Source organism: Mustelus asterias, chromosome 7, assembly GCF_964213995.1.
Source record: "Mustelus asterias chromosome 7, sMusAst1.hap1.1, whole genome shotgun sequence".
NCBI lineage: Eukaryota > Metazoa > Chordata > Chondrichthyes > Carcharhiniformes > Triakidae > Mustelus > Mustelus asterias.
Window position 1 is genome coordinate 23,676,765 of NC_135807.1, and position 24,573 is coordinate 23,701,337.

General features: G+C 45.7%; 1 protein-coding gene across 2 annotated transcripts in view; it reads right to left on the reverse strand.

Annotated features, from left to right (window-relative positions):
* tsnare1 (T-SNARE Domain Containing 1) overlaps positions 1 to 24,573 on the reverse strand; it is an 842,640-nt gene that overhangs the window by 243,791 nt on the left and 574,276 nt on the right. For both annotated transcript variants that reach the window (XM_078217021.1, XM_078217020.1), the window contains exons 5-6: positions 9,723 to 9,813; positions 5,362 to 5,436 (exon numbers count right to left, since the gene is read on the reverse strand). In XM_078217021.1, coding sequence (XP_078073147.1) covers positions 5,362 to 5,436; positions 9,723 to 9,813 — 166 coding nt within the window. The remainder of the gene's footprint in view (positions 1 to 5,361; positions 5,437 to 9,722; positions 9,814 to 24,573) is intronic.

The window sequence follows — 24,573 nt, forward strand, 5'->3', positions numbered from 1 at the left end:
GAGTTGGTCAACAATGGGAGCTCAATAGATTTAGTGCATCCAGACCAGAACACACTGCCAAATAGGAAATTACTTTGTAAAGCACAAAAGCACATAATAGAAGGGAAGCTTTTGAAACTCGCTGATCGAGTCAGAACCTGAAAAGTTAAGCCCCATCGACTTTTCCAGCTGATTCTGGACAGGCATTAATAGGTGATGAATAGTGACCTCTCGTGATACCAAGACTCTTGGCTCAACGACCAACACAAAAAAATAAATTACTTCTCATTCACCTCACAGCCATTCAAGGGATCTGTGCAACATGAGGGCCACAATAACATAATTGACATAACAGCAGCCATGACCCCCAAAACTAAGTCTTTGTACATGAAATGCTTTGAGGCATTTGAGCAATGTGATGAGTCGCTATGCAATTACAATTCATTCCGTTACCAAAATTAACTGTAGATTTGTCAGATTCACTAACAAAATTCATGCCACTGAGAAACTTACTGATTTTTCCTTCCTTGCTTCATTAATAATTTGCACTTACATAACACAAAGACACCATCAAATACATCTCACAACCAGCAGGTAACAAGAAAGATTAAAAACTGTGAGTAACAAATGCTTAAGTCAAAAGATTACTACCATTCTGATAGTTAGTAACAATCACTTTACATTGGTCTTCAAAAATGTTAAAGTTCCCTTGACATAAACATTGCCTTCTACATTAACCGCATTATCCTTCCCCTTGCATTATAAGCCATAGGTTCTTGTGCAACATTTAACCATTTGCTTCCGCTAATGGTTATCCAATGGTGCTTCTCATATCCATGCCATCATGGACACAAAATACTGTCTTTTTGTAAGTTTATTTATTAGTGTAACAAATAGGCTTACATTAACACAGCAATGAAAATCCCCTAGTTGCCACACTCCGGTGCCTGTTCGGGTACACTGAGGGAGAATTTAACATGGCCAATGCACCAAACCAGCGCGTCTTTTTGGACTGTGGGAGGAAACCGGAGCACCCGGAGGAAACCCCGCACAGACACAGGGAGAGCGTGCAGGTTCCGCACAGATAGTGACCCAAGCCGGGAATCGAACCCGGGTTGCTGGCGCTGTGAGGCAGCAGTGCTAACTATTGTGCCACCGTGCCGCCCATGTTGGAAATCTGAAAGAAAAACAGAATGCGCTGGAAATACTCAGCAGTTCGCACATTTTAGGTCATGATGACCCTCAGTCCAGATGAAGTCTCATCACGACTCAAAATTTTAACCCTGTTCCTCTCTACGGGTGTGGTCTGACCTGCTGGACATTCCCAGCTTCTTCTGTTTTTGTTTCATGCATTGTAGGCCTTTGCCCTTTGACCGGATTGCTAGGTGACAAAACAAAAACAAAAGCCCTAAATACTCCAGCAGAACTGAATAGGAAATAGAGGATGGGATTTTCTGCCCCTTCCCACGAGTGGGATTTTCCAGGCCCACCCAAGGCGACCCCGCGCCACCCCCCGCACCACCCCCCGCACCCCCCCCCCCCCCACCGCCCCCCCCAAACGGCAGGATGGGTGAGCCACGCAGAAGATTCTACCTGCGAGCTGCCTCCATTGTCAGAAAACATGCCGCCAGGAGGTGTGGATGTGGGTGGAAAATCCTGCCCAGAAAATAGCCCTGGTGTCCTGGCCAACGTTTATCCCTCAAATGGCAACATCAAAAACAGATTCACTTGTCGTTAATCCTGTAGTCCTCCACCGCTGTGCCTGTGTAGATTGGACATTTGCCCACATAACAACAGTGACAGGACTTCACAAAGTAATTCATTGTTTGTGGTGTGCTTTGGGACAGGGTGAGAGACTGAAAGGAGCTCCATCAATGAAATTTTCCCTGTCGCTGCGTGGGTGGGAAAAATCTATTTACTGGGAGAGGTGAAAATGTGTCATGCAGGGTGGCAGAGGCAACATTATTAAGGATATACAGAACATAGTGTGCTCAGACAAGGGATCTGCTTAGATTCCTCACAAGGGTTTTCTCATCTGTATTTTTTTTTTACGTTCTTGTGTACAGTATCAGTGACCCAAATAACAGCACATCAAGATAAAAAATAGCACTGAACCATTTTCCAGTCTCAGAGTAATTCTGCTGCATGACACATATTAAATTGCAAATCAGCCTTAAATGTAAAGCAAATGCCTGAGGCAAAAAAAAAACTGTTAGACCCTGACCATTTCACTCGTACTTCCAGAAACAAGTTCCTAACTCAACTTCTACTTTACAGGGAGCAGGAGGAATCAATAATCATTGTGGTGCCGCAAATCAAAATCTGAAATGACAAGGTCTGCACAATTGTGTCAAACCTTTTGACTGGTGCTGTGTAGGAAGGCAATTAATTGTTAAAGGTAATATTCATCATTCTTCGCTGCATCAAGGTAAGTACAAGTTGCTGTATTTGTAAGAAAGCAGGTGAACTGATCACGCTGGGAGTCCAATGCAATTCTCCGAACAAGTAAATGGCGAACAATTCCTTTAGATGCAGTTAAGAAATAAGTGAAGAACATGAAAGATGGTGCGCAGGAAACAATTATAGCCAAGTACAGCACACTTGATTAAAATACATCAGTCAGCACTCTAGATGGGACAGGTAATATGAAATGGAAAGATCATTTTGTCTCATGCCAATGGATTGATATTTCATTGATGCTACATTTTGCCCAGAAATCTGAAGGTTAAAAAAAAGTCTCAGTCAAGTTCTGAACCTTCTGTTGCTTCATGCATCACAAAGAAGAATGTAACTCTCTCTGCATGGATAATTATTGTGCAAGAATCACAGGGGGGTCCATACTCCATTTCTCTTGTCCCATACTTTGAGCTTTCCCTGATTCTATGGGCTGAATTTTACACTTCCCCATCAGCAGGTTTGAAGACCAGGTGAGCACCTTAAATGCAGCCTGCCCCTCGATGTGTCTGAAAATTTACAGACGACAGAGGAAGTGCCCAACAGTCCACCCAATTGATTGCCACTTAAGGGTGTCATCCAACCACCTCTGGTATTTCATCTGCAGCTTTAGGCTTTAGTCAAACGGGCTGTTGTTGAAAAGGAAAATGGGTTAGTGTTGAATGGACAAATGGGTTAGTGTCGAATGGGCAGGGGAAGGGGTGGGGGGGGGGGGGGCACATACTGAACCTCCTTTGCAGACCCTATGATCCATCAGAGGCCCTCCCTTGCAAAAATTATGCTCTACCTCTTTAAAGATGCCCCCTGGCCTTCTGAACTGGGGGGCATCCCAACATCCCTGTGCCAAGACCTACCCTCCGACTCCAGGTTTAGCTGGGCTCCTCAATGCGATGGGATTGCCTGTTGAACCAGCAATGGACTGCGCTACCCTGGCACTGGCCAGTAGGGGCGCTGTCCACCTCTTAAGATGACCGGCAGTCCCATGAGGTCTGGTTTTAAGGGCTTTTGTTGGGTGAAGTGAAGGGTGAGTGCTTGAGGGGGTGGGAGGGCCAGGGGAATAATTAAAGGCTGGGAATGGCCTTTTTGGGGAATGTAGCAAAAACTGCCGGATTTCACACCTGGCTCAGGCCTATCACTATCGTGGGTAAAATACAAGCAGGTGGGGATGAAGCCCTTAAGTGGCCATCAATTGGTCCCATAAAGACCTCAGTAGGCCCGAGGGTAGACAGGCAATCTGACAGCTCCCAACCACCCCCCCAATAAAATCTCATCAGGACCCAGGTAGGAAGGCCACATTCTGGATTGTTCCTCATTCTAAACCATCAGTCGGACCGTATAAAATCCATCCCCGTTTGTCCAATATTCAGCACTGAATGCCGAAATTTCTTCCAACTAATTATTAAAAAGGCTATTACATTTCTCATCAAATATAATGTCCAGAATTGAACACAATGCTCCATCTGAGGCCTAACTAACCTTTTATAATGGCTTAGCCTAACCTCCATACAATTGTACCAAATGGGAGAATTTTAAGCCCCCTAAAAATAGGAGAGCTTGGGTTTGGTGGAGATGAGGGAGGGGGTTTACATCAAACTCTTGAGTTCCTCACTCCCCACAGTACCCCTAGGCCTCCAACTCTCCAGCCACCTCTCCCTATACTTTGAACATCTCCCTCGCCCTCACTGGGCCTCCTACCCTCCTCTCCCCAGACTTCATTATCACTCACCTGATCTCATCCCCCACCTCAACCTCCACCCCTGAGACCACTGTCACTATCCGCATGCCCAATCCCTCTCTACCTGGTGTCAAACTGCTTCTCCAAGCCTAGAAATCACCACACCATCCGCCCCACCCCGGGATCAATTCCTCCTCTCTCTGTCCTATCGTTCCCCCTCCACCACTCCCCCGTCCCCAAGTCTCCTCTCCCCCACTTATCAGCCCCAATCGACGCACCGTCATCATCCCTGGATCAAGCCCCTCGCCATTCCCCCGCCCGCCACCACCACTTCATTTGGAACTCCCCATGCTTTGTTGGAGATGAAAAGAGAAAATGTGTGAAAGATTGCAATCTGGGCGGCATGGTGGCACAGTGGTTAGCACTGCTGCCTCACAGCTCCAGAGGCTTGGATTCGATTCCCGGCTTGGGTCACTGTCAGTGTGGAGTTTGCACGTTCTCCCCGTGTCTGCGTGGGTTTCCTCTGGGTGCTCCGGTTTCCTCCCACAGTCCAAAAATGTGTGGGTTAGGTGCATTGGCCATGCTAAATTGCGTTAGTGTCCTGGGATGTGTAGGTTAGAGGGATTAGCGGGGTAAATATGTGGGGTTGCGGGGATAGGGCCTGGGTGGGATTGTTGTCCGTGCAGACTTGATGGGCCAAATGGCCTCCTTCTGCACCGTAGGGTTTCTTTGATTCTATGTAACAAAGACAAATACACAGAGGCAATTTCATAATCCAAGTACATGAATGAAATGCATACATGAACACCTAATCACCTTGTTGCCGCATGTGGTCATCATAAATCGCTTAGTTGCTTTTAAAATCTTAATTTTTTTAATGAAGCTATTTTTAATCAGTGATAAGATATTGAAGAGTAATGTTTACACGTGACAAATTAAGGTGCAAAAAAATCATCTTTTGTACAGAAAGCTGTGAGAATAAGAGGAGTCATTGGCCCTAATGGCAGCCTTTATATAGCTTTCCATTTTTAATGGTTCACAGTTATCAAAGCTTGACAATACTTGATGAATGCAGTCGCTACATCAGAGAGGAGCAGCCATCGAGCATTCCAGCACAGAGAAGCTCGTGATACAGGGGTGGAGGGATAAATGTCCAAGCTCAAAAACCAGCCAAGCTGCCAGAATTGTTGGGTAAACAAGAGGTTTTAAATATTAAAAAGCAATCACAAGATATTGAGTGGTTGACTGTTTACCTTCTGCAACCCTCCGTAGCGCTGAATAGAGTCCGAGAGCTGGTTCTTAAGCCTGTCCAACTGTAACCATTCTCGCTGCAGACAAAACAAAGAGAAACAAGAGTTAAATCGTTCTTTTTGCCCCTCCCTGAAACTTTGAGTTAACAGACTGAGAATCTGGCTAATTTCTAACCAGCCCCTTTCACTCAGACACCTTCAGCATGTTAGGGATAAAGAGAAGCTGAATGGGGACTGGAAATCTGAAATAAATAGAAGCAAAACAGGTAATTTTGTAAGTAGGTCAGTCAGTATCTGAGAAATCTATTAATGCTTAAGCCTTTTTCTACAAAATTACAGGAAAGGAGTTATGCCTCAAGATATTAACCCACGAGGATGGATACCTATGGCCGTGATTCTCCTGGAAAAAATCCAAGCGCTGCCACCAGCAGCACCAACCAGGTGCGATTCAACCACTCTTTGGTTGCAAAAAATCACCAGCGTGAAGGATGTCGGCAAGTCTGGCTTCAAGGAGATCGGAGCGCCTTATTTAAAGGATGCCCGATCTCTCAGACTAGAGTGTCACGCTCTTCCTCCATCCACCTTACAGACATTGCAACCCTCCACAGATAAGGTGATGTGTCACAGCCAGGGTGACACTGCCAGGGTGACACAGCCAGGGTGTCAGGGGATAGAACCAGGGCACTGTCCAACCATGTACCTGACCACACGGAGGCTCCAAAGGCCTCTGAAGCCCCGGCATGTCATAACATCTACCTAGAGAATTATATGGTGGCTACTAGAAGATCCTCACTGAGGATCCCTTGGAGGATAATCTCAGAGCTGTGCCAGTCTCTTCTGTGGCTGAATATAATCTCCAATACAGGAATGCTGTTCCAGCAGAAGTTGTTGAAAAAGAACAACTATGGAAAAGAAGCACTCAGACTGTGCGCCTGGTCTTTCTAGAACAATCTTCCGATCAAGGAGAAAGCCTGTTTAAAAAAAAAACTGTGGTTAGAAACCACAGCAGCTCAGAGGAGGAAGTACACACGTTTCATGGAGCATGAACTGATTGTATCAACAATGAACTGTTTGATCTGCCCTGGAGCTGTCATTCAGAAAAACCTTTAGCAATTAACAGAACATCAGTTACTTGTGCAAACAACTCTGGGCTGATGCCTTCTTTGATCTTCTCTCGAGTTGTCAGTCAAAGTAGTTCTAAGAGCTTTCAGAGCAGCTGGGGCTTATTCAAGTTAGAAAGGGAGATCCCCCTTTTGAAATTCAAAGCACCTATCAATCAGTGTGCTTCAAAAAGCTTTCAGAGCACCTGCGGATAAGGAGAGAAACTAAGCGAATCTGTCTCGTGGAACTGGTATCTCCTGTCAATCAAAGTACTTCAAAGAGGTTGGGTAACACCTGGGGCTTCTGGAATCAATCAAGGGCAATCCCTACTGTAGAATGGTGTACTGCTGTGATTTTGAAGGATTCCAGATGTTCAGAGGGCATGGATATCAAATTGACCAAATGTTTCACAGAACACAGACAATAATAAAGATTTTTTTTCTCAAAAGTACCATCCCAAGAGTGATTTCCACATTTCCCAAGGCAGGAAGAAGTCCAGTCATGAGACCCCCATCTCGGGGGGAAGGACCTCCCTCTGCAGCCTGGCAGCAGCAGAGGGGCCAACTCTGCCAACAGTGGGCTGACGAATGGCAGATGGAGTTTAATTTAGATAAATGCGAGGTGATGCATTTTGGTAGATTGAACCAGGGCAGGACTTAGTCAGTTAATGGTAGGGTGTTGGGGAGAGTTACAGAACAAAGAGATCTAGGGGTACATGTTCATAGCTGCTTGAAAGTGGAGTCACAGATGGACAGAGTGGTGAAGAAGGCATTCAGCATGCTTGGTTTCATTGGTCAGAACATTGAATACAGGAGTTGGGACATCTTGTTGAAGTTGTACAAGACATTGGTAAGGCCACACTTGGAATACTGTGCACAGTTCTGGTCACCCTATTATAGAAAGGATATTATTAAACTAGAAAGAGGCTGGATAGACTGGGACTTCTTTCTCTGGAGCGTAGAAGGCTGAGGGGTGATTTTATAGAGGTCTATAAAATAATGAGGGGCACAGATCAGCTTGATAGTCAATAACTTTTCCCAAAAGTAGGGAAGTCTAAAACTAGGGGGCATAGGTTTAAGGTGAGAGGGGAGAGATACAAAAGTGTCCAGAGGGGCAATTTTTTCACACAAAGGGTGGTGAATGTCTGGAACAAGCTGCCAGAGGTAGTAGTAGAGGCGGGTACAATTTTGTCTTTTAAAACAGTCACATGGGTAAAATGGGTATAGAGGGATATGGGCCAAATGTGGGCAATTGGGATTAATTTAGGGGTTTAAAAAAAAGACGGCATGGACAAGTTGGGCCGAAGGGCCTGTTTCCATGCTGTAAACCCCTATGACTCTATGGCTCTACAACTGGCACAGTTGGAGGCAGTACTTACCTTCTTGCCAATCTTGGAGACCACAGCAGCTGGTCCCCACTAGTCAGGACTAGGAGAGAGTGGCACCCGCTGGACTTCCTACTGGGAAGGGTAGGAACAAGCTGGGGGGCAGAGCAATCTTTCTGTACTTAGTCAGTTTTAGGGAGAGGAGAAAGATTTGCACCAGTTCTGACAGATTGGCAGTGCCAGGGAAGTGCCAGGTGGGCACTGCCAAGCCATGTCCCCGACTACCTGAAGGCTTCAATGACCTCCAAGCACCCTCACCAGTATCACCATCAATGGAGACCAGTAATGATTCTCGCCGGGATCCCACTGCCCCTGAGGGTTGGAGCAGGGAGAATCCAGCTTGAAATCATCTAAACATATTTCAATGAATATTTAAATATGTAATCTGGTTCCCACCCTTGCTGGGCAGGAAGCAGATTACATTCAGGCATGGGGCTTGTAGTATCCCAAAACGGGTTCTTGCCAGTGCTAAATACTCCTAAACGTCTGCTCCCCCACATTTCTCCAACCCTGAAAGGCCCCAGCAGAAGCTGCACCAGACATGACACAGCCAGAAAACTGCCCCAAGGTTCTTGTAGTACTGAAAAGCCATGATCCATATGTACCTGGGCAAGTGGGCAAGACCATGGAAGGCGGTTTTGCAGCTTCCAGAAGTAGGCATTGTGGCCAGGGTGCAGTTGGTGGCTCATGTGTTTGGAAACAATGATACCCACCTGTATTATTTTCTAATTTTAAGGGGTTGTGGCACAATTAATGGAGAATAATGGAGAAAATCCAGCAATTGGCAATCACCATTGATTGCAATGCTGGACTGAATGATGAGAACAAATTTTGATTAGCTTAGGTGAGTCTACTGGGGGAGCAGCAAGGCCTCCCAGTATTTTATCCCACACTATAACTCAGTGTCTCTCACATACCCAGGTACTTGTTTAAACATTTCCTTATTAACAACTATATGGACCCTTAATAAATTATCACAATGGAGTAAAAGCCCAATGTGTCCGACCCATGCGTTGGTCAATTTCCTTCATTTCCAAAGTCTGTTTAGGGAGTTTCACCCATTTACAACCAGGGCCAACTGCCTGGTGTTGATCCAATAAGCCAAATTCCACAGTGGCACAGTGGTTAGCACTACGGCCTCACAGCTCCAGGGATCTGGGTTCGATTCCCGGCCTCAGGTCACGGTCTGTGTGGAGTTTGCACATTCTCTCAGTGTCTGCGTGGGTTTCCTCCAGGTACTCCGGTTTCCTCCCAATGTCCAAAGATGTGCAGGCTAGGTGCATTGCCCGTGCTAAATTGCCCCTTACTGTCCTGGGCTGCATAGGTTAGAGCGATTAGCAGGGTAAATATGTGGGGTTGGGGGAATAAGGTCTAGGTGGGATTGTTGTTGGTGGCAGAATGACCTCCTTCTGCACTGTAGGGGTTTCTATGATTTCTCACAATGGAAACTTCTGTGATATTTCTGCCAGTGCTTTAGAGATTGAACTCCACACAATTCGGTCCATTTCTTCTGGAGAATGGATTAATCAGTTCAAGCGGTTGTGGTCATCCGAGCTCCTTTGGTAAACTAACACAAAAAAAAAACTGCCAAAGAAAAAAACTCTGGAACATCAGCCACAAAAACAAATGGTAGCGTTTACATATTAAATGGGATTTCATCGTTAATGTATTAATAAAACCCACATTTAAAGTCGATTAATAATTCAGGATGCGAAAGTGCAATGACTGTATTAGTTAAAAATGGCTAACGGCCAAGGAGAGAAGTAATTATATTTTATATGCAAATCCGACTGGTTTTAATTTTCCGGCAATTACTTTTTGGTTTCAGGACTCGTGTGCATGATATTTGAAGTTATTGTTACATCTCAGCTGCACTTACCCTGGATGATCCCCGCACTATTTCCGAGAGCTGCTTAATATACTTTGTCGAGGAGCTGATGGTTTTGTTCGTCTCCTGCTGCGTTGTGTGCCTGTGGCAGACAGAAGGGAGGAGGCAACAATAAATAAAATAATTGCTGAGTTTGGAGTAAAACAACTGAACTAACTGTGGGAAGAACAACGATCAGGACACAAGCAGTACCGACATTTAAGTGGGAATATTGCAAGACATCACCATGCTCTCGTAAAATTCTGATTTAAATACGATATCGGTGCCATTTGAATTTTGCTTCTGTCTCCATAATTCAAGTCAAAATATTTGGGTGACACCAGCTCTGTGCGTCCTCCATGTCGAAATACAAAGCAGCTTGCTCGTACTCATAAAACTTGCGTTTGATCAGCAAAACAACTCTGGACGAAGTAAATTAAATAACTTTTCTCAGTGAAACCTAAACCTGTCTCCCCTCCCAGTACAGCATTGTTTCCTCAAGTGCAACATCTCTGGCAAACGGCTAATTTAGCCGTCTGTCTCTAGATTTGTCCAGGCAACATCAAAAATCTGTAAACCTCATCCCCCTCTGCCAAAACACATTCGCTCCTCTGGGATAATGCTGGGGAGGAAAGATAAACCCTGGCTTCATTTCTTCATTGCCCCTGGGAGCCCCTCTTTCCTGACCCTTTACTCTCAGCTTTAACAAGTGTGAGAGACTCATGGATCTCTTTGTCAACAAGGTACAGACCATCCATTGCTTTTGTGGCTTTCCAACTTGCCCTTTACCAGAAAGAAATGAACAACTTCACTTCCCCAAAGTATCTCCCTTCACCCTATTTCTGGGCCCTTGTTCTATGGCATTAAAAATGCTAAATGAAATCAAGTTGTCGCAGTTGTCTATTTCTCACCTGATGTCCTCCATGTTCTTTCTGGTCTAATCTGAACAACAAACCTACCTCCGGTTCCCACAACACAATTCCTGCTGACTATTCTGCCCGTCTTTGTGGCCCCCATGTTAGCTAACATTACAAATGATTCTTTCTCCTCGGCCGATGTCCTCTGCCATTCAGAACCACTGTCATCAGCTCTGCTCAAGATAAATTAGATTGCAAATGACTACCCCCATGTCCAACCTCACTCTTCTCTTCAAAGCTCTGGGTACTTGTTGCCTGCTCTCAAGCATACAAAAGTTAAGGCAAACATGGTGGCACAATAGTTAGCACTGCTACTTCACAGCAGCAGGGGTCAGGTGGTGGTGAGCTGCCTTCAAGAACTGCTGCAGTCCATGTGGTGTAGCTACATCCACAGTGTTGTTAGGCAGGGAGTTCCAGGGCTTTGGCCCAGTGACAGTGAAGGAACAGCGATAAGAGTTTTGAGTCAGAATGGTGTGTGGTTATGAAATGGAAACTTGAATTGTAGATAGTGTAAGTTAGCGATGTGGCACATTCTAGAGCACAAATCTTCTGTCAAGGTGTTGTTGGGACCCATAGTCTCTGCTGAACCTAGTGTGCCCAGTTATTTCATGATATAATTTGAAGTGAATTGTGTTGCCTGAAGACTTGCTTCTGATATGGTCAGTCCTCAGGATGAGGCTATTACGGATCATTCATTTGGTACTTCCAGCTGAAGATGGTCGCAAATACTTCAGCTATTTTATTTTGCACTCAGTGCTGGACTCTGTTGTCATTGAGAATGGGGATCTTCATGGAGCTTCCACATCAACCTAATTATTTGTTTAATTGTGCAATACATTCTCAATTGGATGCAGCAAGACTGCAGAACATTTGTCTGACTTTTTGGTTGTGAGGTCACTGAACTCTATCTGTAGCATGTTGCTTCCATCCTTTACCATGCATGTGCTCCTATACAGTAGCTTCATAAGATTGACATCTCACTTCAGGTATGCCTGGTGCTGCTCCTGATATGATTTCCTGTACTCATTAAACCAAGCTTGCCCGCCTGGCTTGATGATAACGATAGAATGAGAGATACCCTGGGCCATGAGGTTACGTGCTAAATATTTTTTTTAACTGAAACATAAGACATGGTGTCACTGGCTGGCCTGCATTTGATTGCCCTTGAGAAGGTAGTGGTGAGCTGCCTTCTTGAAACACTGCAGTCCACAATGCCATTAGGGAGGGAATTCCAGGATATAATTTGCTTGCTGCTGAGATCTTGTAGTGCCTCATGGAGGCTGAGTTTTGAGCTGCTATACATTCTGAATCTATCCCAAGAAGAACAGTGGTAGTGTCACACACCCCAATGAAAGGTATCCTCAATATAAAGATGTGATATGATCTCCACAAGGACTGTGTGGTGGTCACTCCTACCAATGTCATGGACAGATTAATTTGTAACAGGTTAGTGAGGGCAAGATCAAGTAGGTTTTCCCTTGTGTGGTTCTCTTACTACCTGCCACAGGTCTAATCTGACAGACTTGGATAGTTTGGTTAGTAATGGTGTCACCAACCAAATTACTCTTGGTAATTGTCATTGAAGTTTCACTTCCAAAGTAAATACTATGCCCTTGCTATCCTCAAAAGTTAAAGTTTATTTATTAGTCACAAGTAAGGCTTACATTAACACTGCAATGAAGTTACTGTGAAACTCCCCTAGTCGCCACACCTATTCAGGTCAATGCACTCTTAAAGACCCCTCTGAAGTACCTAGAAAGCTTCTAACAAGTGGAGTTCAATATGGGGAGACACAGGTTCCTCAGGTAAGGGATAATGAGCAAGGGGTTTCCATGTCCATATTTTACATAATGCCATGGAACTTCATGGGGTCTGGAGTCAATGCTGAGCACTACCAGGGCTACTGTCTCGCAACTCCACCCCATTGTGCTGCCATCTCTTTTGGTCTGTACTGTAGGTGCGATAGGACATATCCAGGGATGAAGAAGAATGAATTTGGTTCAAACCTGGCTGAAAGTTATGATTTTGTGAGTATGACCAAGTCTTTCTCTGGTGCAGCTGTCCCGATTTTGGGTCAAGAGGGATTGGCGTGCATTGGTCGTGTCTGAATCATGTGACTAAGCCCATACTGAATGGTTCAACTGGTTTTAGTAGTCTTTTAGTTTCCTGCAACAGTTTTGATTGAAATCAATTGCTTGCTAGATACTTCAGAGGGGTATTTAAGAGTCCCCACATTTCTCTAAATCTGGGTCAATTCCTGACCGGAATGGTATGGGTGACAGATTTCCTTCCAAAGTGATTACATAGTTAATAAACTATTTATTTAATTCACTGAATTCAACTTTCCAACTGCCACGTGTCTTGAGATCTTTAGTCCTGGCTTCTGTATTATTCGCCCTATGATGTAACCATTATGCCATATTACCCTAGCACTAATGAAACAAGTTACAAGTCCATAGTCTCCTCAACAAGCAATATAAACGTGGCATTTCCTTACTTATTCCCTGTCTATTTTCATATATGATGGCTGACTTCTCTTGGTTCTGTTCATCTGCAGCCTGGTGTCTAAAGTGTGGCTGCAAACAACTAACATCAGAAAAGAGAGCGAGATCTGAGAAGGGCATTCACTCAATTTCCATTGGAATGATGCTGAGGCTGAAAGGGTTAATTACAAGGGAAGGCTGCATAAACTTGACCTGACTCTCCTTTAAAAGTTCGAAGACTGGTCTAATTAAGGCAGTTTGAGTGATTGAAAGGATTCGATTGGGTAAATGAACAGTAACGATTTCACTCGGCAAGCCATTTTGGAGTGAAATCAGTTTCTTCACACAGAAGGTGTCAGTAATCTGGATCTCTTTCCCAAAAGGCTGGATCAATTGAAGCTGGCAAGATTGAGACCAATAGAAATTTGTTAGGTGTGGGGATCCAGGGGTATGGAACAAAGGTCAGTAAAAACATTTGAGGTACAGGTCAGTCACAAGCGAAGTGAGTAGGAGAGCACACTTGAGGGGCTGGATAACCTCCTCCTATTCCTATGTTCCTAAGAATAAAGCACAGCAGGGTCACTGGCGGGAGGGGGGGCGGCTTGAAGTACTGGGGTAGGAAGAGAACAAAAGCTCCAGAAATACAACGCAGCAGGAAACACAGGAAGGAAAGGCGGGTTCCATGTTATATAATTAACATACTGGACCTCAAGAAAAATAAGGTTCCCTGTTTAATTTAATTTAATATGGGAATGAGGGTGGCAAGCCTTTTTGAAATTCGCCCCCACCCCACCAAAAACTGAGAAAAAGCCATTTTTGCTGAGTCGTTTGCCTTCGACATCCTGTACACCAAGTGGTTGGAGCCAAGGACTTGCAAGCAATCAAAAGGACTGTTCCTCAGGAAGATCAACATGACTTGGTGACATATCCACTTATGTCGGTGTTCCACTACCTGGACTTGAGCAGTCACCTCAATGAGACAGAGGAACTTAAATACTTCTCCAGCTAAGCAGCTAAAAGTCATTGCCGTGCTCCAGACCACAGGCTGCCTGTGAATAAAAGGAGTTCAACTATCCTTATTGATTCAACCTTCATAACACAGCATTTGTCTAATTACTTTTTGAAGAAGTTAATCAATGCAGCATTAGCCAGGGCCAGGGAGAGAATTTTTTAAAATATTCATTCATGGGATAAGAGCGTCGTTGGCCGGCCAGCATTTATTGCCCATCCCTAGTTGAGAGGCAACCACATTGCGGTGGCTCTGGAGTCGCATATAGGCCAGACCACGTAAGGAAGGCAGATTTCTTTCCCTAAAGGACATTAGTGAATCAGATGGATTTTTCCAACGATCAACAATGGTTTCATGGTCATCAGTAGATTCTTAATTCCAGATATGGTTAGGTGCATTGGCCATGCTAAATTCTCCCTCAGTGTACCCGAACAGGCGCCGGAGTGTGGCGATTAGATTTTCACAATAAATTTATTGCAGTGTTAACGCAAGCCGACTTGTGACACGAATAAATAAACTAAAAAAATCTAAAAATACTTTTACTGAATTCAAATTCCACCATCTGCCAAGGCGGGATTCGAACATGGGTCCCGAGAACATTAGCTGAGTTTCTGGATTAAATGACGAGATCTGGAGCTTGGCTTGTTTCTCGGCCCCTTATCCACAACCTCCACACACCCTCTTCCTTCCACCCCGCCCCCCCATCCACATCCTTTGAGTGTGGAGAATTGGGAAACATAGTCACCATTAAGTCGGACTGTTTTATCATCCTCCCAGTGGGGTCAGACTATTTTATATAGGCTTAGCAAAACTTCTTGGTCTTTGTACTCTATGTCTCTATTGATAAAACCCATCAAAAGCTCAGATTTTGGTATCGTACACTTTATAACCATGGATTTGTCAAAGAATTACCCACAACTCGATTGTTCATTTCATGCAACTAACTCTGCTTCACTGAACCTGGCTCAATGCAATATCCAATAAGCAATATCCAAAAGGCTTGAACTTCACAAGCACGACAAACAACAATCCCATGCGCAAATGAGAATATCTTGGACTAATGGTGACATATTCTATTGCTGCACGACTCCTGGTTTCACTTCCAAGTCTAAAAATGGCAAAACCTTCCAGTAAAGTAGCACCAATCTATTCACCTGCAATCACACTGTCAATTCTCTCACACAAGTGGGCTTTTTTTTTAAACAAGAGAATTACTTTTTTTGCATTGAGGGATAAATATTTTATGACTCTAAATTGAAACTAACCACTCTTACAGATGCCCAACATGGAGAATATTCTAGGAGATCAAAGTGCAGCAACTGCTGGGAATTTGACATATAAGTGGAAAATGCTGGGAATATAATCAGCAGGCCAGGTAGCATTTGTAGACATAGAAACAAAGGATGGGTTTTATGCCCTTCCCCCGGCCCCAGTGACATATTTTCCAGTGATGGAGGCAGCTCGGCCTTGGCCGGCCATGGGATCTTCCAGTAACACTAATGTCCACAGGGTTTTGCCTGTCCTGCACTCTCCACCGACAGGGCACGTGCCATGGGGGGTTGCTATCAGTGGGACCGGGAGATCCTGCTGGGGGAAATGGCCTTAAAATTGTGGAAAGGGCTTTAACATTTCAGCTCGAGGCAATGTTTCTGGTCCACACTTGTTCTGATGAAGGGTCACTGACCTCTTGATTTGATTTATTATTGTCACATGTATACAGTGAGAAATACTGGCCGTGATTCTCCCATTGCGACCCGCAACTTTTCTGTCGGGTCGTGGTGGGAGATGCGTGTTGCGAGCATTGAACAGGGATTTGCCCAAGTGCCAGGAATGCATCTGTATCTCCTAGAGCCGGCAAACAGTCGTCGGTCAGACCACGCTGGAAACTGGCGGGAAAGCAGGTAAGTCATTTAAATCTTTTTAAAATATGTTTTAAATATGTTTCTTAGTTCATTATCGGGGCCTCCCACCTGCCAGGAGTACTTCATTCCAGCCGGGATCAGACGAGCTCCCCACGTTCAGGGAAGACCCCATTGGAATGAAGGGGGGGACAATCAGGGCCCCCCAGGGGGTCGGGTGGTGGGGGGGTAGTGCCCCCTGGGCATGGGCACCCTGGCAGTGCCAGCCTGTGCCCCCAGCACTGCCCAAGGGGCAAAGTGCCCGTGCCCAGGGGGAATCTTGGCATTGCCCACCGGGCAGTGCCAAGGGGGTGGGGCTTATTGTGGGTGGGGCTTAGGGGCGATCAATGGGTGTGGAGAGTCCTGTTGCCACTCTGCAGACAGGATCGGCCTGGTAGGAGGGAGAGCAGCGATTGGGGAGGGGGGCATGGTCTGCCGGGCGGGGGGGAGGGGGGGTTCCTGCCTCCAGAGGGGTCTGACCCGGGGGAGGGTCAGCGGGGGGGGTGGGTCTGCCAGGGTGAGGAAGATGGGGGGATCGCCACTGCTGGGGGGAGGTAGGGGCGTGGACTGAGCATCAGGGCACTCTGGGGCAGGGGTGGGGGGTGTCAATGAATTGCTGTGGGGGCCACGATCGGGCTGTGAGGGGGGCTGGAGGGGCAGCACTGCAGTGGTCCCAGGCTGGCCAGTGATCAAGCTGGCCAGCAAACGGGGAGTCTGACAGATTGGGACCACTGGGGTTGTTCTCCCTGGAAAGACGGAGGATGAGGGGAGACTTAATAGAGGTGTATAAAATTATGAAAGGCATAGATAGGGTGAACGGTGGGAAGCTTTTCCCCAGGTCGGTGGTGACGTTCACGAGGGGTCATAGGTTCAAGGTGAAGGGGGGGAGGTTTAACACAGATATCAGAAGGACATATTTTACACAGAGGGTGGTGGGGGCCTGGAATGCGCTGCCAGGCAAGGTGGTGGAGGCGGACACACTGGGAACATTTAAGACTTATCTAGACAGCCATATGAATGGAGTGGGAATGGAGGGATACAAAAGAATGGTCTAGTTTGGACCAGGGAGCGGCACGGGCTTGGAGGGCCGAAGGGCCTGTTCCTGTGCTGTATTGTTCTTTGTTCACTGCTCATGCGCAGAGTTCCAGAACTGTCAGACCTTGGCGCGAATAGCCACCACCCCCACCCAGGCGCGACGGCCCCCAGGTTTTTAATGAGATTCACGACTTGGACCTCTGCAGTGCACAGAGTGCGGAGATTCAGGTGAGAAGCTGAACTGACAGTCAGGATTTAGAACAGTTTTCCCGCCAATTCAGCACTTTTGGGAGAATCGCCCCCATTGTTTCTTGCATGCTATACAGACAAAGCATACCGTTTATAGAGAAGGAAAGGATGTGGTGTTACAGTCATAGCTAGGGTGTGGAGAAAGATCAACTTAGTGCAAGGTAGGTCCATTCAAAGGTCTGATGGCAGCAGGGACGAAGCTGTTCTTGAGTCGGTTGGTACGTGACCTCAGACTTTTGTATCTTTTTCCCAACAGAAAAAGGTGGAAGAGAGCATGTCTGGGGTGCGTGGGGTCCTTGATTATGCTGGCTGCTTTGCCGAGGCAGCGGGAAGTGTAGACAGAGCCAATGAATGAGATGCTGGTTTGCGTGGTGGACTGGGCATCATTCACGACCCTTTGTAGTTTCTTGCGGTCTTGGGCAGAGCAGGAGACATACCAAGCTGCGATGCAACCAGAAAGAATGCTTTCTATGGTGCACCTGTAAAAGTTGCTGAGAGTCATAGTGGACATGCCAAATTTCTCTGTCTCTCTTTGCACAGATGCTGCCAGAAGTGTTGAGTATTTCCAACACATTCCTTTTCTACTGTAGCAAGAATAATACTTTTTGCTCGTCCTCCAAAAAGCAATTGGACTTTTTGTGAGCATCTTATCATCCTTCAGCAAGAAACCCAGCAGCAGCTATTCAGGAGGCTGTTCAGCACCTTAAGCATGCTCACGATTCAAACAAAAACAGAAAGTGCTGGAAAATCTCAGCAGGTCTGACAGCATCTGTGGAGAGAGAACAGAGCCAATGTTTCGAGTCTGGATGACCCTTCATCAGAGACATTGACTGTATTCTCTCTCCATAGTTACTGTCAGACCTGCTGAGATTTTCCAGGATTTTCTGTTTCTGTTTCAAATTCCAGCATCCGCAGCATTTTGCCTTTATCCTCATGACTGATCTGTAACTCAACTATTTTTACCGTCCTTTGCTCCATTTCCATGAATGCCTTGATACAAACACGAACAAAAGCGCACAAGAGATTATCGTGCAAGATTAAAGCGCATGGGATTGGAGGAAGTGTATTGAGATGGATAGAAAAATAAATAAACCAAATAAATAAACCAAATAAACCTGTTGAACTTTAACCTGGTGTTGTGAGACTTCTTAATGTAGAAAACTGGTTGGCAGAGAGGAAACAAAGAGTAGGAATTAATGGGTGCTTTTCAAATTGGCAGGCGGTAACTAGTGGAGTGCCACAGGGATCGGTGTTGGGGCCCCAGCTATTCACAATATATATTAATGATTTGGATGAGGGAACAAAATGTAACATCTCAAAGTTTGCAGATGACACCAAGTTGGGTGGGAGGGTGAACATAGAACATAGAACAGTACATTTCAGAACAGGCCCTTCGGCCCACGATGTTGTGCCGAGCTTTATCTGAAACCAAGATCCAGCTATCCCACTCCCTATCATCCTGGTGTGCTCCATGTGCCTATCCAATAACCGCTTAAATGTTCCTAAAGTGTCTGACTCCACTATCACTGCAGGCATTCCATTCCACACCCCAACCACTCTCTGCGTAAAGAACCTACCTCTGATATCCTTCCTATATCTCCCACCCTGAACCCTATACTTAGGCCCCCTTGTAATAGCTCCATCCACCCGAGGAAATAGTCTTTGAATGTTCACTCTATCTATCCCCGTCATCATTTTATAAACCTCTATTAAGTCTCCCCTCAGCCTCCTCCGCTCCAGAGAGAACAGCCCTAGCTCCCTCAACCTTTCCTCATAAGACCTACCCTCCAAACCAGGCAGCATCCTGGTAAATCTCCTCTGCACTCTTTCCAGCGCTTCCACATCCTTCTTATAGTGAGGTGACCAGAACTGCACACAATATTCCAAATGTGGTCTCACCAAGGTCCTGTACAGTTGCAGCATAACCCCACGGCTCTTAAACTCCAACCCCCTGTTAATAAAAGCTAACACACTATAGGCCTTCTTCACAGCTCTATCCACTTGACTGGCAACCTTTAGAGATCTGTGGATATTGACCCCAAGATCTCTCTGTTCCTCCACAGTCTTCAGAACCCTACCTTTGACCCTGTAATCCACATTTAAATTAGTCCTACCAAAATGAATCACCTCACATTTATCAGGGTTAAACTCCATTTGCCATTTTTCAGCCCGGCTTTGCATCCTATCTATGTCTCTTTGCAGCCTACAACAGCCCTCCACCTCATCCACTACTCCACCAATCTTGGTGTCATCAGCAAATTTACTGATCCACCCTTCAGCCCCCTCCTCCAAGTCATTAATAAAAATCACAAAGAGCAGAGGACCAAGCATTGATCCCTGTGGCACTCCGCTAGCAACCTGCCTCCAATACGAATATTTTCCATCCACCACCACCCTCTGTCTTCGATCAGATAGTAAGAAGTCTCACAACACCAGGTTAAAGTCCAACAGGTTTATTTGGTAGCAAATACCATAAGCTTTTGGAGCACTGCCCCTTCGTCAGATGGAGTGAAAATCTGTTCTCCAACAGTGCACAGACACACAACATCAAGTTACAGAATACTAATTAGAATGCAAATCTCTACAGCCAGCCAGGTCTTAAAGGTACAGATAATGTGGATGGAGGGAACATTAAACACAGGTTAAAGAGATGTGTATTGTCTCCAGACAGAACAACTAGTAAGATTCTGCAAGATCAGGAGGCAAGCTGTGGGGGTTACTGATAATGTGACATAAATCCAACATCCCGGTTTAGGCCGTCCTCATGTGTGCGGAACTTGGCTATCAGTTTCTGATAGCCAAGATTACCAGAAACTGATAGCCAAGTTCCGCACACATGAGGACGGCCTAAACCGGGATGTTGGATTTATGTCACATTATCAGTAACCCCCACAGCTTGCCTCCTGATCTTGCAGAATCTTACTAGCTGTTCTGTCTGGAGACAATACACATCTCTTTAACCTGTGTTTAATGTTCCCTCCACCCACATTATCTGTACCTTTAAGACCTGGCTGGCTGTAGAGATTTGCATTCTAATTAGTATTCTGTAACTTGATGTTGTGTCTCTGTGCACTGTTGGAGAACAGATTTTCACTCCATCTGACGAAGGGGCAGTGCTCCGAAAGCTTATGGTATTTGCTACCAAATAAACCTGTTGGACTTTAACCTGGTGTTGTGAGACTTCTTACTGTGCTTACCCCAGTCCAACGCCGGCATCTCCACATCATGACTTCGATCAGATAGCCAGTTACCGATCCAATCGGCCAACTTTCCCTCTATCCCACACCTCCTTACTTTCATCATAAGCCGACCATGGGGGACCTTATCAAACGCCTTACTAAAATCCATGTATCAACTGCCCTACCTTCATCAACACACTTTGTTACCTCCTCAAAAAATTCTATCAAATTTGTGAGGCACGACTTGCCCTTCGCGAATCCGTGCTGACTATCCCGGATTAATCCGCATCTTTCTAAATGGTCGTAAATCCCATCCCTAAGGACCTTTTCCATCAATTTACCAACCACTGAAGTAAGACTAACCGGTCTATAATTACCAGGGTCATTCTATTCCCTTTCTTAAACAGAGGAACAACATTCGCCATTCTCCAGTCCTCTGGCACCATCCCCGTGGACAGTGAGGACTCAAAGATCAAAGCCAAAGGCTCTGCAATCTCATCCCTTGCCTCCCAAAGAATCCTAGGATATATTTCATCAGGCCCAGGGGACTTATCGACCTTCAGTTTATTCAAAACTGCCAGTACATCCTCCCTCCGAACAACTATTTCCTCCAGCCTATTAGCCTGTAACACCTTCTCTTCCTCAAAAACATGGCCCCTCTCCTTGGTGAACACTGACGAAAAGTATTCATTCATCACCTCGCCTATCTCTACTGACTCCATACACAAGTTCCCACTACTGTCCTTGACCGGCCCTAACCTCATCCTGGTCATTCTTTTATTCCTCACATAAGGTATATGGTAAGATATATATGGTAATTATAGACCGGTTAGTCTTACTTCGGTGGTTGGTAAATTGATGGAAAAGGTCCTTAGAGATGGGATTTACGACCATTTAGAAAGATGCGGATTAATCCCTCTGGTTCAGGTGCACCCCGTCCTGTTTGTACAGGTCCCACCTTCCCCAGAATGTGTTCCAATTATCCACGTATCTGAAACCCTCCCTCCTACACCATCCCTGCAACCACATGTTTAACTGCACTCTCTCCCTGTTCCTCAACTCGCTATCACGTGGCACCGGTAACGTACCAGAGATGACCACATGTTTTGTCTTGGCTCTCAGCTTCCAGCCCAGCTCCCGAAATTCCTGCTTTAAATCCCCGTCCCTTCTCTTACCTATGTCGTTGGTACCAATGTGTACCACGACTTGTGACTGTTTCCCCTCCCCCTTAAGAATCTGGAAGACACGGTCCGAGACGTCACGGACCCTGGCATCCGGTAGGCAACATACCATCCTCGAGTCTCTTTTGCTGCCACAGAACCTCCTATCTATCCCTCTAACTAACGAGTCCCCAATAACTGTTGCCCTCCCGCTCTCCCCCTTACCCTCCCGAGCCACAGAGACAGACACAGTGCTGGAGATCCTCTCACTGCGGCTCACCACTGGTATGTCGTCCCCCTCAACCGTATTCAAAGCGGAATACTTGTTGCTAAGGGGAACGACCACAGGGGATCCTTGCACTGACTGCTTCCTCCCAGCCCAGGGTGAACTGTGACAAGGATGCAGAGATCCTTCAGAATGATCTGGACAGGTTGGGTGAGTGGGCTAAGCAATGGGCAGATCCAGTATAATTTGGATAAGTGTGAGGTTATTCACTTTGGAAGCAAAAACAAGAATGCAGATTACTACCTGGATGGCTGTAAATTGGGAGAGGGGAGTGTGCAGCGGGACCTGGGTGTCCTTGTGCACCAGTAATTGAAGGTAAGCATGCAGGTGCAGAAGGCAGTAAAGAAGGCAAATGGCATGTTGGCCTTCATTGCGAGAGGTTTTGAGTACAGGAGCAGGGATGTGTTGTTCCAACTATACAGGGCCTTGGTGAGGTCACACCTAGAGTATTGTGTGCAGTTTTGGTCTCCTTTACTGAGGAAAGCTGTTCTTGCTCTCGAGGGAGTGCAGTGAAGATTTACCAGGCTGTTTCCAGGGATGGCGAGACTGATGTCTGAGGAGAGATTGACTAGGTTAGGATTGTTTTCGCTGGAGTTCAGATGAATGAGGGCGATCTCATAGAGACCTATAAAATTCTAACAGGTCTAGACAGGATAGATGCAGGGCCGATGTTCCCGATGGTGGGGAAGTCCAGAACCAGGGGTCACAGTCTGAGGATTCAGGGTAGACCATTTAGGACGGAGGTCTTATTTCTTCACCCAAAGAATGGTGAGCCTGTGGAATTCATTACCACAGGAAGTAGTTGATGCCAAAACATTGAATGCATTCAAGAGGCTGGATATAGCACTTGGGGCAAATGGGATCAAAGGTTATGGGGAAAAAGCAGGATTAGACTATTGAGTTGGATGATCAGCCGTGATCTTAATGAATGATGGAGCAGGCTCGAAGGGCCAAATGGCCTTCTCTTGTTCCTATCTTCTATGTTTCTATGTTTCTAAAATCCAGAGTGTCCACCTTTGACATCAAGGCAGCATTTGATGACATTAAGGAGCCCGAGCAAAACTGGAGTCAATGGGAATCGACGGGAAAACTCTCAATGGGATGGAGTCATACCTGGCAGAAAGGAAGGTGGTTGTCATTGTTGGAGGTCAGTCATCCCAGTTCCAGGACATCACTGCAAGAGTTCCTCAGAGTAGTGTCTGACTTCCAACCATCTTCAGCAGCTTCATCAGTAACCTTCCTTCCATCATAAGGTCAAAATTGGGGATGATCACTGATAATTGCACAATGTTCAGCACCATTTGTGACTCCTCAGATACTGAAGCAGTCCATGTCCGAATGCAGCAAGACCTGGACAAAATCCAGGTTTTGGTACACAAGAGGCAAGTAAAATTTGCACCACAGGAGTGCCAGGCAATGATCATCTACAACAGGAGAGAATCTAACCATCAGCCCTTGACGTCCACCATTGAATTGCCATTGACCAGAAACTTAACTGGATTAGCCACATAAATACTCTGGCTACAAGAGCAGATCAGAATCTAGGAACCCAGCGGTAAGTAACTCACTTCCTGACAAACACTGACCTTGCATTCATACTCCAAGCTACCCTCGACAGAATTCATATGAAAGTAGGGGTCGGGAACAGGTTGCCTTATTTTCTTCTTCCCGTGGTCTGATATGTGGATAGGTATTTGGAGAGGAAAGAGGGGTGCATATGTGCATGTCCTCACACTGTGCAGTGTGTGTGTGTGTAGCGTGGTGTATGTTTGGAGCGTGTGAGTGTGCATGCGTGATGGTGTGTGTGTGTGTGTGTGCCTCACTCCCAGGCTCAGGGGTTCCTTTCTCTATCACACTCACTCTCTCTCACACCCCATCACATTTGATGAGACGCTGCTCCATATCTACACTATTCTAGCGAGAAAAAATACTTTGCTTCTAATCTCTGGTCTTGCTTGAGGCATGGCAATTTTTCCAGTGTTCCAGTCCTCCCATTCTGCAATCACAGTTTAACTTAAATAACCTGCTTACATCCACATTATCCATGCCTCTCAGCAATTTAAAGATCTGGATCACGTCCTTCTCAATCTTATATTCTCCAATGAGTATAAATTCAATTCAACCAGCCTATCTTCACAACTTTAGTGCTTCAAGTCCAGAAATAATCATTTTCATTTTTCTCTGAACCTTTGCCAATTCATCAATGTACTTCTGAAAGCAAAATGCTCACAATTGAACACAGTAGTTCAAATGTAGTCATATCAGTTCAGTTATACATTTAAAATGCTTATAATCAAGCACTCTCCAGATGCATCTCAATACTTGATTAGCCCAGCTGTAAGGAGTCTGGATACAATTGGAGTGAAAGGCAGGAAATGCTGGAAATACTCAGCAGGCATGGCAACATTTGTAAAGAGAGTGACCGAGTTAACCTTTCAGGTCGTCGACCTTTCATTGAAACTAGAAAAGAATTAGGGACTTAGCAGTCTTTAAGCAAGTGGAGTGACGGAGGCTGGAATTTTCCAGCCTTTCACACTGGCAAGGTTTTCCGTCCCCGCCAATGTGAATGAAGGTTTTGATGGCTCGCTGGCCCCACTGCAGGATCACAGGAAATTCTGGCCCAAGCCAGGGGCAAAACACAAAAGGG